Here is a 15,384-nt window from a genome sequence, read left to right on the forward strand (position 1 = left end):
TTTGTTTCATCATCTATACAAAATAATAGTCTTCCTTCCTGCCAAGGCCAAGAAGACAAATATGACCCTAATTAGTGTTGTGCCATTTGTGCTGTATGATTAAATTAATTGCCTATTTACCAGTGGACTTTGAAAGCAGGTAATTGCCATGCATGCCTCACCGATGCCAAGGCAGTAGTCTGAAATAACGAGTGCTGTTTCTGTGAACACATCAACATGACTGTGCCAGCCAACTTGATTGATGACATTACTCGCAGTCAGTGATTCTTCACACTGGCCACCTGACCTTCAGAAATACCTGTTGAAGGCTGCTGTACCAGTGTACAAGGCAGAATGACCTCCAGGTAAACGGAAACATCTGTAGGCAGGATCTAGCTCTGTTGGGGTTTTTCCCCCATTCCAACCAATTCAGCATGACTGGTATATCAAGTGCAGTGTGGAAAAGTGCATATAAAAGATCATTTGCTGCTAATGAAAAAATGTAGAGGTTTCTTTTAAGATTGTCCAAATATTTGACGTCTACTGGCTGATGATTAATAAATCAATGTACTTTAGAGGAGTCATTAAACAAATCAAATATTTGATTTGATACAGTAAATATATCGAGTACTTCTGTTTAATAATTTATGATACACATTTACTAATGCATATACATGCTGTTCAAAAGCTATCACTTAACTACAGCTTCAGTTGAAAAATATGAGAGAAACAATGTTGATGATAAACACAAAAATCTGGAGATTCTGTTTCACTCTTGTAAACTAGCTGTCTCAACCTGTACAAGTAGTATTATCTTCCCAAGATAATAATGCCTCAATATGTAGTCTGGTTTATCCTCGATAACGTGCCTCAACCTGTAGTCTGGTTTATCCTCGATAATGTGCCTCAACCTGTAGTCTGGTTTATCCTCGATAACGTGCCTCAATATGTAGTCTGGTTTATCCTTGATAACCTGCCTCAACCTGTAGTCTGATATATTCTCGATAACCTGCCTCAGTATGTAGTCTGGTTTATCCTCGATAACCTGCCTCAATATGTAGTCTGGTTTATCCTCGATAACCTGCCTCAATATGTAGTCTGGTTTATCCTCGATAACCTGCCTCAATATGTAGTCTGGTTTATCCTCGACAACCTGCCTCAACCTGTAGTCTGGCTTATCCTCAACCTGTATTCTGAATATTTCCCTTGATAACCTACCTCAACCTGTAGTCTGAATATTTCCCTTGATAATCTACCTCAATCTGTGTTCTGAATATTTCCCATCATAACCTACCTTAAGCTTTAGTCTGAATATTTCCCTTGATAACCTACCTCAACCTGTAATGTGAATATTTCCCTTGATAATCTACCTCAACCTGTAATCTGAATATTTCCCTTGATAACCTACCTCAACCTGTAATCTGAATATTTCCCCTGATAACCTACCTCAACCTGTAATGTGAATATTTCCCTTGATAATCTACCTCAACCTGTAATCTGAATATTTCCCCTGATAACCTACCTCAACCTGTAATGTGAATATTTCCCTTGATAACCTACCTCAACCTGTAATCTGAATATTTCCCTTGATAACCTACCTCAACCTGTAATCTGAATATTTCCCCTGATAACCTACCTCAACCTGTAATCTGAATATTTCCCTTGATAACCTACCTCAACCTGTAATCTGAATATTTCCCTTGATAACCTACCTCAACCTGTAATCTGAATATTTCCCTTGATAACCTACCTCAACTTATAATCTGAATATTTCCCTTGATAACCTACCTCAACCTCTAATCTGAATATTTCCCCATATAACCTACCTCAACCTGCAGTCCGGACTACCCATGATAACATGTAATTTGAGTGGAGCCCATTAATCACCAATCTGTTGTATTGTTCATTTCTCTTTACACATTCTTCATTTCCGGCTTGCATGCCTTGCTTCCATAGATTACGGCCATTACTGCATTTACGGATTTATGGTTCTTCGTTGTGATTATCTTCTTCACTCAACGTGCCCACCAGATCGGTGTGCTTTGAAACCGAACAATACGAAGCCTTATTTTTATGCATGTTAGTGTCGGTGATTAAACAGCATAGCATATATTTATTGGTTTGTTATTGAAGAGTAATCAGAGGCTGTTAGCTGTGTTTGTCTTTGTGGCTGATCACTAGTACTGCACAATTGGAAGACGTAAGTTATACACAAAGCATAGTTACATGTGTAACTTTCAGTAGCTGATGATTAATTAATAAATGTGCTTTTACGGTGTTGTTAAACAAAACATATTTTATGTTGCAAGAGGCTTGTCATTTATATAAAACAAAATGCTTAGAAGTGTGAAATTTGTACTTGTCACAAGTGGGTAGTATTGTATGTGTGAGGAGGCCTTTAAAAGGAACCGACCAGTTTTTCTATAAGATTGACTGGGCATGTAAATACTAGTAGTCTTAATGTTATTGGCCTGCCCTGTCCTGGATGGAGGAGGTGGCTGAGGCTGGCACCTGTGCTCATGACAGGCATGTACTAAAACAGCTTGCTCTGAATGTGCACGTTAATCCCTATACCATACCATACATGCTGTTAGCCACTGGCTTCAGTGGTCCCTATACCATACCATACATGCTATTAGCCACTGGCTTCAGTGGTATAGTGGTTAAGCCATCAGACTGAAGACTGGTAGATACTGGGCTTGCACCTTAGTACTGGCTGCCACAAGTTGAGTGACTCAATAAGGAGGTATATAAGGCCACTACACCCTCTTCTCTCTCACTAACCATTAACCGCTAACCCACTGTCCTGGACAGACAGCTCATATAGTTGTCTGTGCCCAGAACAGCATGCTTGAACCGTATCCTGTTGGTGGGTCCATTGGACTATTTCTCATTCCAGCCAGTGCTCCACAACAGGTGTAACAAAGGCCGTGGCATGTACTATCCTGTCTGTAGAATGGTGCATATAAAAGATCCCTTGCTGCTAATTGAAAAAAGTTTCCCATGAAGTGGCGACAGCGGGTTTCCTCTCTCCATATCTGTGTGGTCCTTAACCATATGTCTCATGTCACATAACCGTAAATAAAATGTGTTGAGTGCATCGTTAAAACATTTCCTTCCTCCTTCTTCCTTGAACCTTAATTGGATATAAGAAGCACAAAAAATAAATATAAATGAAATGCCATCAGTCAATAAACAATGTTAGTGGGGTTTTTTTCTATTTTCCAAAACAGGTGTTTACGATTTTCATATATGTTAGATTCCTAAAGCTACAGATTAATCTAAGTACCTGTAGTTTCCTTTCAAGAGGATTTATTTCTCAGAATAATACAATATTTTATCTTGAGTTGTTGATGCCTCCAAGAATCAATTTATTTTAATGCAAGCAGTTACTTTTTAAATGATGCATAAAAAAATAAACCATGTAATAAAAGTTTAATAAAGCAAGTAATGAAACTTAAATAAACTAAATAATAAACGTTTTACTTTTAACCTAGATGGAAAGTGAGGTGCCGAATGTGTTAAGAAAGCCCGTGAATCTAGCTGTAAAAAGTCACGACCAATTGCCATTAATAATAACACTTAATGATCTCTTCAGTTACATTATCAGCACAACTCCGTTCTCTATCCACCTGTTCTTATCAGAAAAACGTCTTTATTCACAATTGAATGCCGGCTACAAATAAACAAATTAACAGATTAACAAATGCAGTTAGTGGAAATTACTTTCTCCATACAACATGGTCTAAATGCAAATTTCATACATGTAAATGGGGCCGACTTCCTGTATGTGTGTTTATGAAAAACAAATGCCCTGCCACCAGTCAATAGATAAGCGTGTTCACGTCACATACTTGACTTATTGTCTGAGACTGTTAACACACTCCTGACTCTTTGACGCTTTTGTAATTCGTCAATACACCGCTATATTATTATCCACGTCATTACCATGTGCACAAAGATCGGGTAATTTCTGATCAATATTTACTTTTAGCCGGAGAAAAGAATATGTATAAATACCTCATTTTCTCTTTGTAGTATTATTTTATTTTGTTAAGTTTTGCAACATTTACATAATATCTGTGTATTACATTCTTGTTTATTGCATTAAGCCAGCCATTGTGATATAAATGTGATATAATCTGTATTACCTTATGTGTTGATTGCCATACATCCATGATTGGTTTTTCATTATGTATACAGAGTGGTTATTTCTCTGAACAGTTACTTAGTGTGAAGGAGGTGTGTATCATACAGTATGGAAGTCTTGGATGCTAATTGAAAGATGTAGTGGCTAAATAGCAAGTAATCAGTCATTAATGGAGATTTTCTGAGCAGTTTCCAGGCTGCTTTTCATTTTTCAATTAATAAGCATGGCTCAAAATAAGAAGCAAGGAAATGTTTTATTTAACGACACACTCAACACATTTTATTTACGGTCACATGACACCAGACATATGGTTAAGGACCACATAGATATTAAGAGAGAAAACCCGCTGTCGCCACTTCATGGGCTACTCTTTTCAATTAGCAGCAAGGGATCTTTTATATGCACCATCCCACAGACAGGGTAGTATATACCATGGCCTTTGATATACCAGTCGTGGTGCACTGGCTGGAACGAGAAATAGCCCAAAGGGCCCACTGACGGGGATCGATCCCATACCAACCGTGCATCAAGCGAGCGCTGTACCACTGGAGGAAATAAAAATTCACCTGATAAAACCATTAAACAACATAGCAGGTTATCTTTTAGAGACAGATGTCTGTACCATTATCACATCTGCTAATCTGCTATTGTCTTCTTCTTTTCGTTTGTTCGCTTGCTGACTACACGTCGAGGCCAGCCATTACTATGAACGATACAGTTCTCTGTAGATCACTTCTTGTGCCATACATCTTTGCTGTTGTGATTATGTTTTAATTTAATTCTATAATGCTCTAACATACACCTCAGAGATCCTAATTTTTCACACTCTATCCCAAACATTCCCTTCATCCCACAGTGCTGTATTTATTTCCAGCATGCCATATATTTTTTAACAGTACATATTTCTTTTGGCTTGGTGTTTGAAAAACCAATAACAGCACTCCATATTTTGGTGGTGTTTGAAAAACCAATAACAGCACTCCATATTTTGGGGCTATTTCTCGCTCCAGCCAGTGCACCATGACTAGTATATCAAAGGCTGTGGTATGTGTTGTCCTGTCTGTGGGATGGTGCATATAAAAGATCCCTTGCTACTAATTGAAAAGAGCAGCCCAAGAAGTGGCGACAGCGGGTTTCCTCTCTCAATATCGGTGTGGTCCGTAACCATATGTTTGACACCATATAACCATAAATAAAATGTGTTAAGTGTGTCTTTAAATAAACCATTTCCAATTCCATTTCCATATTTTGGTTGTGTTTGAAAAACAAATAACAGCACTCCATATTTTGGTGGTGTTTAAAAAACAAATAGCAGCACTCCATATTTTGGTGGTGTTTAAAAAACAAATAACAGCACTCCATATTCTGATTTGATTCCTCGGTCAAGCCCAGTACAGGTTCAGTGACATGATATAGTTGCAGGGCTTTAACATTTTACTTCCTATAGGTACCAGTCACATATACTTTTTAAAAAAGTTTAAATTTGGACCAAGTTATATTAATTATGTTTTATTTGTATTGCTTGTGAAATGTTCATATTGTAAAATGTTGGGAGAGGTTAACCCAGACAGCTACTGTTTTTGAACAACAATAAATATTGTTTAAACAAAATGCCTGAGATATGCAAACAGATAAACACCTACGTATATGTTTGCTTGCCTCATCGTTTCAGTCATAATAAAATATATGCAGTCTAGCAAATCATAACTGTTTATCTTTAAATGCAAAATAACTAAAATATTTAAGTGACAAACAACACAATGTCAGTGAGAAGGACATTAGTTTGGGCATAAAAATGAGTGTGTCGGTTTCAATAAATAAATAAAAAAGAAAGATGTATAAAAAAATATTGTATAACATTTTTGACAGTTTCTGTAAAGTTTTTCAAAGGCCATTTTGTTACTACAACAACATAGTTTAAATAGTGTATTACTGTGTTTGTCCAAATGATGTATTTATCACATTCAAAATTCAAAACACCCACTGAAAATACAGAAAATGTGCTTTCCTAAATTAGTAAATAATACTTGAAGGCTAAAATATATAATTAACCCAAATTGGCACAAAACATCTCAGAAATCATGAAAAATACCATCACAAAAAAATTGCCTGGAGTTAAGTAATTTTATTACGTTAAAAAACCAAATGTGTTATGTCTGGTTATAAGTTAATTAGGTTTTCATCCATCTGTTGTTTTAAGGTGTCTTGTGTAAGTTCCTTACAAAACAGTTATTTTTGGTCTTTAAATACTTCATCTCTGTCACCATAATGGTACTGTTCGTGAGAATAACCTTTAGCTGTATTGTATTATTTCCATCGCAGCATTAAATATTCAATATCTGTTTGTTATTGATGGATCTACACATCCAGAATTAGAAACAAAAGTACAAAATGGGACAGAATATTGGGATTTTGGATTTTAAATTTTGTTATTACCAATTATATGATGAGCTGAGATTATATCAAAATATATAATTTAATGATACAGGCTAACCAACTCTATAGTGCCATCCTAATGTCTTACATCAATAACAGTTGTATTATGTAGTCAAAATGTAACAGGCCATATTCTGATATTCCATTGGGTTGCTGCATAATACAATAGAGAGAGAGAGAGAGAGAGAGAGAGAGAGAGAGAGAGAGAGAGAGAGAGAGAGAGAGAGAGAGAGAGAGAGAGAGAGAGAGAGAGAGAGAGAGAGAGAGAGAGAGAGAGAGAGAGAGAGAGAGGTGGGTGGGTGGTAGAGAGAAATGGAAGAGGTGGGAGGGAAGGAGTGAGAGAGAGAGAGAGTAATTTGTGTAAGTGTTTTTTAAGAGATTGATTTTCAGTTCTATTTCTAGTACCAGTAAAACATTAACAACTGTATTTTTGATGATAATGACAGAAGATTGTCATTGGGAAACCTGAAATATAAGATGGCTGCCATGGGCTATAAGATGTTGCTGGTGTAGTCCAATGTCTTCATTTGATCTGACAAATCACTCACACCCAGCCCTGGTGTTTGTTCCTTTTTGTGGTCTGACCAAGTCTAATTAGACCCATGTTTGCCTTCCGTGGAAACATGACAGAAATAAATAGGATCTAACCCCGAACTGTAATCACAGTGTGGGAAAGGGTTAATTTTATCAGAGAGGATCTTGTGACTGTGTCACTTTAATTTTACCATTTTTGCCTCTCATCAATGCCCATGATGGCTTAAATTGTGTTTTCGCCTCCTCCGATGAAATAATGTACACTTTGTGGTCCATAATGTGACACACAAATGGCGTGACTCATGTGTGGGGACAATTGGAAGAGTGGCCAGCCATCGTGAGAGATGGGATCAAATGGGGATGGCCAGATTCTCCATCCCCCCACTGTATTGACAGGACCCCGCTCTAAAATCCCGTCTTGTGTAAACAGATAATGTGACTGAGAGCACCATTGTCTTATTGGCCGCACACGCTAATCACATCTTGACACGGCTGACGACAGATTCCGGCATTAAGATGCATTTGATGCTCTCGTTGTGCATCATGCATTGATGCTGAAACGATGCCCGTCAGTTTTAAAGGAAAAAACCCTCCAGATTTTCTCAAGCTGTTTTTGTAATGGAAATGACTGGAAATTAAAACATTTGGCCACAGTGTCATGATCTATTGGATTATAATGTTGTCAGTTGGCTTGTGTGTGTGTGCCATTTGTTGCTGATATGTTCCTTGGTTCTGTATTTTTATCTGTGCTCCTGTGATGTTGTTAAACAAAACAAACTTTATCAAGCAGGCTTTAAAAGTACAATTTGTTAAAAGTTGACTGGTTTATGGAAACTGTCCATACACTTTTTGTTTTTAGCCAATTATCTTCAAGTATTTAACCCCTACAATTAAAAAATTGTCCTTGGCAAAAAATATGCTGTGGAAAAGATATTTGAATAAACGTGCTACGCAGAATTAAAAACTGTACAGCAATATCCATAGCATTGCTGATTGCTGTGGGTAATTAATTGCAGAATTTGACTACTAAAATAAGTTGTATAAAAAATTAAAAACCCACATAATTAAAATAAAGGTGTTGGGTATGTTCTAAGGGCATTTTGTACCCTGCAAGGATGAAATAGTAGACATCTTATAAAATTATATAAGTCATACAGTGTGTTGCAGTTAATACAACTGTGCCATTTAACAGTAACTGGTGGGAGGGAGCCACAAATGTTTTAAAATCTCCATTCTTGTAATCAAAACATGTAGCCCATGTGACAAGAGCAGTTAATAAAAACCTGTATCAAATACTGTGGACAAATATTGCATTGCTGTTGACAACCAATTTTATTAACTGCCACGAAGTATTATGTTACCCCCACATTACATACCAGTGTGTCAGTGTCCTAAGAAATAACCAGTATTTAATCATGCTCTCGGCATACACACTGACGACAGTACAGAACTATTGTGCTAGAAAGTGATGTTTGGCACGTACATTATTGTATGTGAGCCATGATTCCATGAAATTTAAAGAGGCCTATGAGTAGTATGTTACCCCCACATTACATACCAGTGTGTCAGTGTCCTGAGAAATAACCAGTATTTAATCATGCTCTCAGTAAACACACTGAAGTAAGGAAAGTTTTATTTAACAATATACTCAACACATTTTAGTCATTGTTATAGGATGTCGGACATATGATTAAGATAATGAGAGCGGAAACCCGCTGCCGGCATCCAATACGCTACTCTTTCTGAATAACAGGAAGGGACCTTTTATATGCAGTATCCCACAGACAGGATAGTATATACCACTGTCTTTGTTACATCAGTTGGCTGGCTGGCTGGAACGAGAAATGGCCCAATGGGCCTACGGATGGGAATAGATCCTAGAAATGGCAGGATATAGCCTAATGGTAAAGCGCTCGTTCGATGTGCGGTCAGTCTTGGATCGATCCCAGTCATTGGGCCCATAGGGCTATTTCTCGTTCCAGCTAGTGCAACACGATTGGTATATCAAAGGCTGTGGTATGTACTACCCTGTCTGTAGGATGGTGCATATAAAAGATCCCTTGCTGCTAATCGAAAAGAGTAGCCCATGAAGTGGCGACAGTGGGTTTCCTCTCTCAATAACCATATGTCTGACACTATGTAACCGTAACTAAAATGTGTTGAGTGCATTGTTAAATAAAACATTTCTTTCTTTAGATCCTAGACTGATCGCAAATCAGACAAGTGCCTTGCCTCCCATCCACATCGATGACAATACAGACCTATTGTTCTAGAAAGTGATATCTTGCACTTACACTATTGTACGTGAGCCACGGTTCCATGAAATTTCATTACGCTGGACCAAGCCACAGTCTAAATGTACTGATTGCATTTATGACTAATGACTCCAGTCCGTGATGGTCTTTGTAGGCTAAATGCTGATTTGATTCAATCTAGCTGTATCACTTAATATATCACAGTGGCATCCTTCCAAATGTACCGATAGCTCTTTCATTGATAGTCTTCCTCTGGGCGTATGTATGATTGTGAATAAACATGATGTTTGTGGATTGAAGAATATCTGCATGCAATGAGTACACATGAACCTTCAGTGGATATAGGGATGTAGTTTAGTGGTAAAGTGCTTACTTGAAGTGCAATGTATCACAGTATTGATTGTCCTGGTGGACTTGGAATGTTTTACTTCTCCAACCAGTCAATAGGTTTAACATGTGCTGAGGTGTCATTAAACAAATATTCCTTTCCTTTCTTTCTGTACAGTCAAACCCACTCTAACGGACACCTGTATAAAGCATCCACCTGTGTCAAGAGGCAGCATTTTTATTATCCCATATTATCTAATATAGTATAAACTGACTTAAACTGATTTAAGCACTTTATTGATACTCCCTTTGGTGGCTGTTTAATACAGGTTTTACTGTTTATAGAGGTGTTGACTTCGAGTAAGAAAACTGTAAGATGTGATAGTAGTGAATTGTTCACCCTTATTGGACCAGGCCTGGCCACATTTAGACTCTAGACAGTCATGACAACACCATACAGATTGTATGCATGTGACGTCATTTGAGATTGACTCTGGACTCTAAAAGTTTTATAAGCACGGGCCCTGTTGAATGTTTTCTTTCTCAACCAGGGGACAGGATCTAGCTCAGTTGGTAGTGATTATCAGAGGTGCTTTGGTCATAGGATCGAACCTCGTCAGTGGATCCAATCTTTGAATGGTTTTTGCCTGTTGTAACCAGTGCCCTGTGGCTAGTTTATCAAAGGCTATGGTATGTGCTATCCTGTGTGGGAAATGTATGTACAAGATGCATTGCTTAAGTCTTTGATACTGTCTTGGGACTAAAACATTGTGGCAATATTTACCAAATGCATATATATGATGTCATTAAAGATTTCACTCTACAAAGCTTTTATAAAGTATGCTGTTTAATTACCCACTATATGCAATATTTAAATTAGTTTTTAAACAATTACTGACACAGGTTTTTTTACCATTTGTTCTTGCATGTGTATGACATCATTAAAAAGTTCAATGTATAAAGCTTTATAAAGAATGTTGCTTACCAAATAAATGTAATATTTGTTTTTACTGTTTGTTCTTGCAGATCACATTACAATGCGTCTGTCGGTTCGGATGAATGACCAGGATTTTGTCTCAACAGATTTCATATTTTTCGACTGCAGTCTCCATAATTCGTAAGTATTTCATTATTTCCTTTGTCTGTTACCTGCAGTTTGATGGACATGAGATGGAATGGGATGCCTGGTTTAATCTTGTACTCCTCGAAAGACCACCTTAACACTCTTCCAAATCATCTGATATAAATTATAACTGACATGTGTTAAGCAACCACCTGACTTGAAAGACTCTTACAGACCAAGCTACCACCTGTCAAAAGAGGCATCCAGATGATCTAATATTACAAGCTGATTTATATTAAGCAGCCATTTTAAGACCTTTTTTTGGATTCTCCTGGGATTTTGTTTAAAAAGTAAAAAGCCAAAATGTACTTGTGTGATTTGTTTAATTAGTAAAAAGCATCCATGTCTAAAATACTAAATTTTCTTTTGAAATATTTTACAAAAATAAAAAGCTTGTATTGTGACAGCTGGCTTTTTACTACAGATGATTTATTCCATTTGTTATACAAGTATGTCTGAAACTTGATAGCTGATAATTAACAATATAACTGGTGTGTCGTAAAACTAAAATATATTCACGTCTTTTCCTCTCGTTTAATTCTTTTGACCATTTTGACTTGACAAGAGGGCTCTTGGGGGAAAATGGAATAATTTCTATTCAACAGACAGGAGCAACAGGCTTTAATTTATTATTTTTTAAGCATCCCAAAAAAAAAAAAAATCATAAAACACATCTATCAAGTTGTTACATTAATTATCCTTCAGTTTTATAGGAAAGCACTTTCTTTTATGGAAGTAATACTTTTCATTCCACAAATGAATGCATTTGCCAATAAAAAAAAATTATGATTCATGACTTTCCGAGTAAGATCAATTTTGAGCAATTATGCTGTACATAAAGAATTTGATTTCCATAGACAATGAGCCGTTAAAATGCAAGGCATCTGAGTCATAAGGAATGAGCCTGTCAAACAGCATGAGATATTGCTACCCATAACCGATCTGACTCTTATCAGACACATTCGTCTATATTTCTCACTGGATGCCTGCTAATTATTTCTGATTCACGTACATTTCAATTTGAATTGGAGAACTCTTTGATAGTGCTGCCATCTGGGGAGTCGGAGGTTACTTGCTCAGTTTGATGCACCATTGCGTCCCATCAAGGGAGATAAATTCTGCTTGACCTGTGGGTGATTGAGTCTGGGGGTACTGTTATGATAAAAGTAGATCGTATGTCTCGGGCAGAATGCCAGTTTGGAGATCTCTGAATCATTAGAATTGGTTATCTTTGCTGTCACTTATGAATCTAGATGATACAGTCTTAAAATAAGTAATACATAAACATCTTCCATAAATATATAAATATAAAGTAACATAGGTTTACATGGAAGATAATGAAATGTATTCTAGAAATAAATTTAAAAGATCAGGTTCTAAATGTTTATAAACACTTTATTTTTAAGCAGCATGCATTTAAAGTGACAGACCCTATTTTTTAAAAACTAAGTCATATTTGTCACTATTAGAGCCATTTTTCATAATGGAAAACATAGTTTACTTGTATTTTATTGTTTAGCTTATCCATCTCCATACATCCGAAATGTTTCAGGTCATCCTGATGTTATTAATATCACAAAATGTATTTTTCATAGTTTTAAAAATGCACTGTATCTGTCACTGTGTCAACATCACAAACTTTGGTTTTACTCTGTTGTAACTTTATCCAAATGTTGTGCAGGTTTGTAGATTAACTAAACTTAAGTGTCCAATTTCATGGGCTGAAACTAGAATCTGTGCCTTTAATAGACTTTGCTGCTGATTAGGAGAACTACTGTAAATAATATGACACCCCCCCCCCCCACCCCACCCCACCCCTTCCACTATATCTCTCTCTCTCTCTGTGTTTCTCTCTGTTTCTCTCTCTCTGTTTCTCTCTCTCTCTCTCTCTCTCTCTCTCTCTCTCTCTCTCTCTCTCTCTCTCTCTCTGCTCTCCTCTTGCTTTTTATTGTCTTTGTGTATCTTTCTCTGGTCTCTCTCTCTCTCTCTCTCTCTCTCTCTCTCTCCTGTCTCTCTCTCTCTCTCTCTCTCTGTCTCCTCCCTCTCTCTGTTCTCTGTCTCTCTCTTTCTCTGTCCGTCGTCTCCCTCTCTCTCTGTCTTCTCTCTCTCTCTCTCTCTCTCTCTCTCTCTCTCTCTCTCTCTCTCCTCCTCTCATCTCTCTCTCTCTCTCTCCCCTCTCTCTCTCTCCCTCTCTCTCTCTCTCTCTCTCTCTCTCTCTCTCTCTCTCTCTCTCTCTCTGTTGCTACATCTCTGTATGTTTGTGTGGGAGGGAGGGAGGGACCTAGCTTCAAACAATCTAAACGTTGCTCATCATATACAAATCCCACATGAACAGTGAGGTAATGTAATAACTTTTTTTTTCAATTCTCGAATCCCTTGTCTACAAAAAAAAAGACACATAGATGAACATAAATTGTGTAGAAGAAATAAACATGCTGAAGAATTAATGTCAACGCACTCGAAACCCACTTTATGGTCTTATTATTCTGTTGTTTTTCATGTTGTGGTGTCAGATGCCATTGATTTTCACGGACCTGTTGTACAGGGTTGTGGGGAGAGGATTTCCCACCAGACACGTTAGTGTCAGGCTGTCAATATGGACAGATCGCTTTGCTAATTGACATGCCACAAGTTAACTCTTCCTCTTCTCCTAGTTCTCTCACAGCACATAGGAAACGGGACTAAGCCAACTGTAGGAAACATCTAAATCAACTCCTGAATAAATAAATAAAAAAAATCAATTTATGTCTAAGCCAAGTCATGAATAAATGAGATTCATGCCTAAAGTATCTCTAAACAGAAAGCTTGTCTGTTTTACAAATAATATAAGACCTCTAAACCAAGTCATGGACAAATAAAAAATGTCTAAATCAAGTCACAGACAAATAAGAAATGTCTAAACTAAGCCACAGACAAATAAGAAATGTCTAAACTAAGTCACGGACAAATAAGAAATGTCTAAACCAAGTCACGTACAAATAAGAAATGTCTAAACCAAGTCACGGACAAATAAGACATGTCTAAACCAAGTCACGAACAAATAAGAAATGTCTAAACTAAGTCATGAACAGCATCATGAATAAGTAACAAACTTGTCTAAACCACTTCATGAGGAAACAAGCAATCCGAGAGTACTGCTAAAGCAATACATGTCCCCTACTGGAACCAACACATTTTCATATCTCTTTAAGTTCAAGGGTCTAACTCTTTCAAAATCAAACTTGATCTGTAACAGCACTGTACATGATAACCTATGTACAAACTATGACTCTCAATGTCTATCAGTTAATTTACAGCATGTTTTGTGCCCTATGGCTGGTATATCAAAGGCCATGGTATGTGCTGTTCTGTCTGTGGAAAAGTGCATATAAAAGATTCCTTTCTACTAATGGAAAAACATAGCAAATTTTCTCATCATGTCTGTTACCAAATGATTCAAATCCAATAGCCAATTAATCAATGTACTCTAGTGGTGTCATTAACAAAACAAACATTACTTAATAATGTCCACTAGAACCGTCATATATGTATCAGTATGCCATATAATGTCTGTACATAGTATTTTCCTCCCAGTTCTCCGGCAACTCAAAACATTACATTTGACAAATAAGATTAGTGGCTGTAATATGTTTAATAATCCAGAGGGATGTTTATTAAACATTAGAATGGTACTAATCCCTTGTCGGTTCCAGTCTGCATCTCAAGTGAACAGAAACTTATTGCATTAGACAAATGAACTTTAGAAACAGGCTGCACTCTGACCCTTGGAAGCAATGGGCAGATTCATGGGTATTGTCTAATCTCGTTTGCGTGCCTCTAAGTGCGGAGAAGGAAAACAAAAAAGAAGATAATTGTTGCCTGAAATGAATGTACATGTGTTTGGTGCAGCTGGTGTGATGCAATGCTAATTTTGTAGATCACAAGATGGAGCTGGAACAGAATAATCCATATTACATCATTATTGGTCTCTTTTCCATAGCAGACTTGTAATATGGATTTATGTTTGAGAGGTACTGGGTTCTTGTCCCATCTGAGGCTATTGGGGTAGAGTGCAGATCATTCCAAGTACAAACTACTTGGTAGACCGAGTGCACCGCTAGTCTCAATGGGGGATCGATCCCTGTCAGTGGGCACGTTGGGCTATTTCTCATTCAAGCCAGTGCATCATGACTGGTATATCAAAGACTGTGGTATGTGCTATCCTGTATGTGGGATGGTGCATATAAAAAATCCCTTTCTAGTAATGGAAAAAACGTAGCAGGTTTCCTCTAATACTATATGTCAAAATTACCAAATGTTTGACATTCAATAGCCGATGATTCATAAATCAATATGCTCTAGTGTTGTTGTTAAACAAAACAAACTGTCTCAATGGGGAGGTATATGGTCATGTGTGCCATATTTCATCCACTCCATGGGTACAGTTATGGGCATGTCGCCCAAATGTATAAATGCAACAGTTACCAAATGCAGTAAAACATTTCTTCTGATTCTTTATATTGGTATAGTGTTTTCCTGATATGCTGTCGTTCTGCAACCAATTCCCAACGGTGGGCCCATTAGGCTATTTCTCGTTCCAG

The 15,384-nt window shown here is 37.2% G+C and overlaps 1 protein-coding gene across 5 annotated transcripts in view; it reads left to right on the plus strand.

Moving 5' to 3' along the window:
- Positions 1–15,384, plus strand: part of LOC121369165 (plexin-A4-like) — a 250,532-nt gene that overhangs the window by 179,729 nt on the left and 55,419 nt on the right. For all 5 annotated transcript variants that reach the window (XM_041494064.1, XM_041494067.1, XM_041494068.1 and 2 more), the window contains exon 8: positions 10,708–10,798. In XM_041494064.1, the coding sequence (XP_041349998.1) occupies positions 10,708–10,798 (91 nt within the window). The remainder of the gene's footprint in view (positions 1–10,707; positions 10,799–15,384) is intronic.

The sequence above is a fragment of the Gigantopelta aegis genome, chromosome 3, assembly GCF_016097555.1.
Source record: "Gigantopelta aegis isolate Gae_Host chromosome 3, Gae_host_genome, whole genome shotgun sequence".
Taxonomy (NCBI): Eukaryota; Metazoa; Mollusca; class Gastropoda; order Neomphalida; family Peltospiridae; genus Gigantopelta; species Gigantopelta aegis.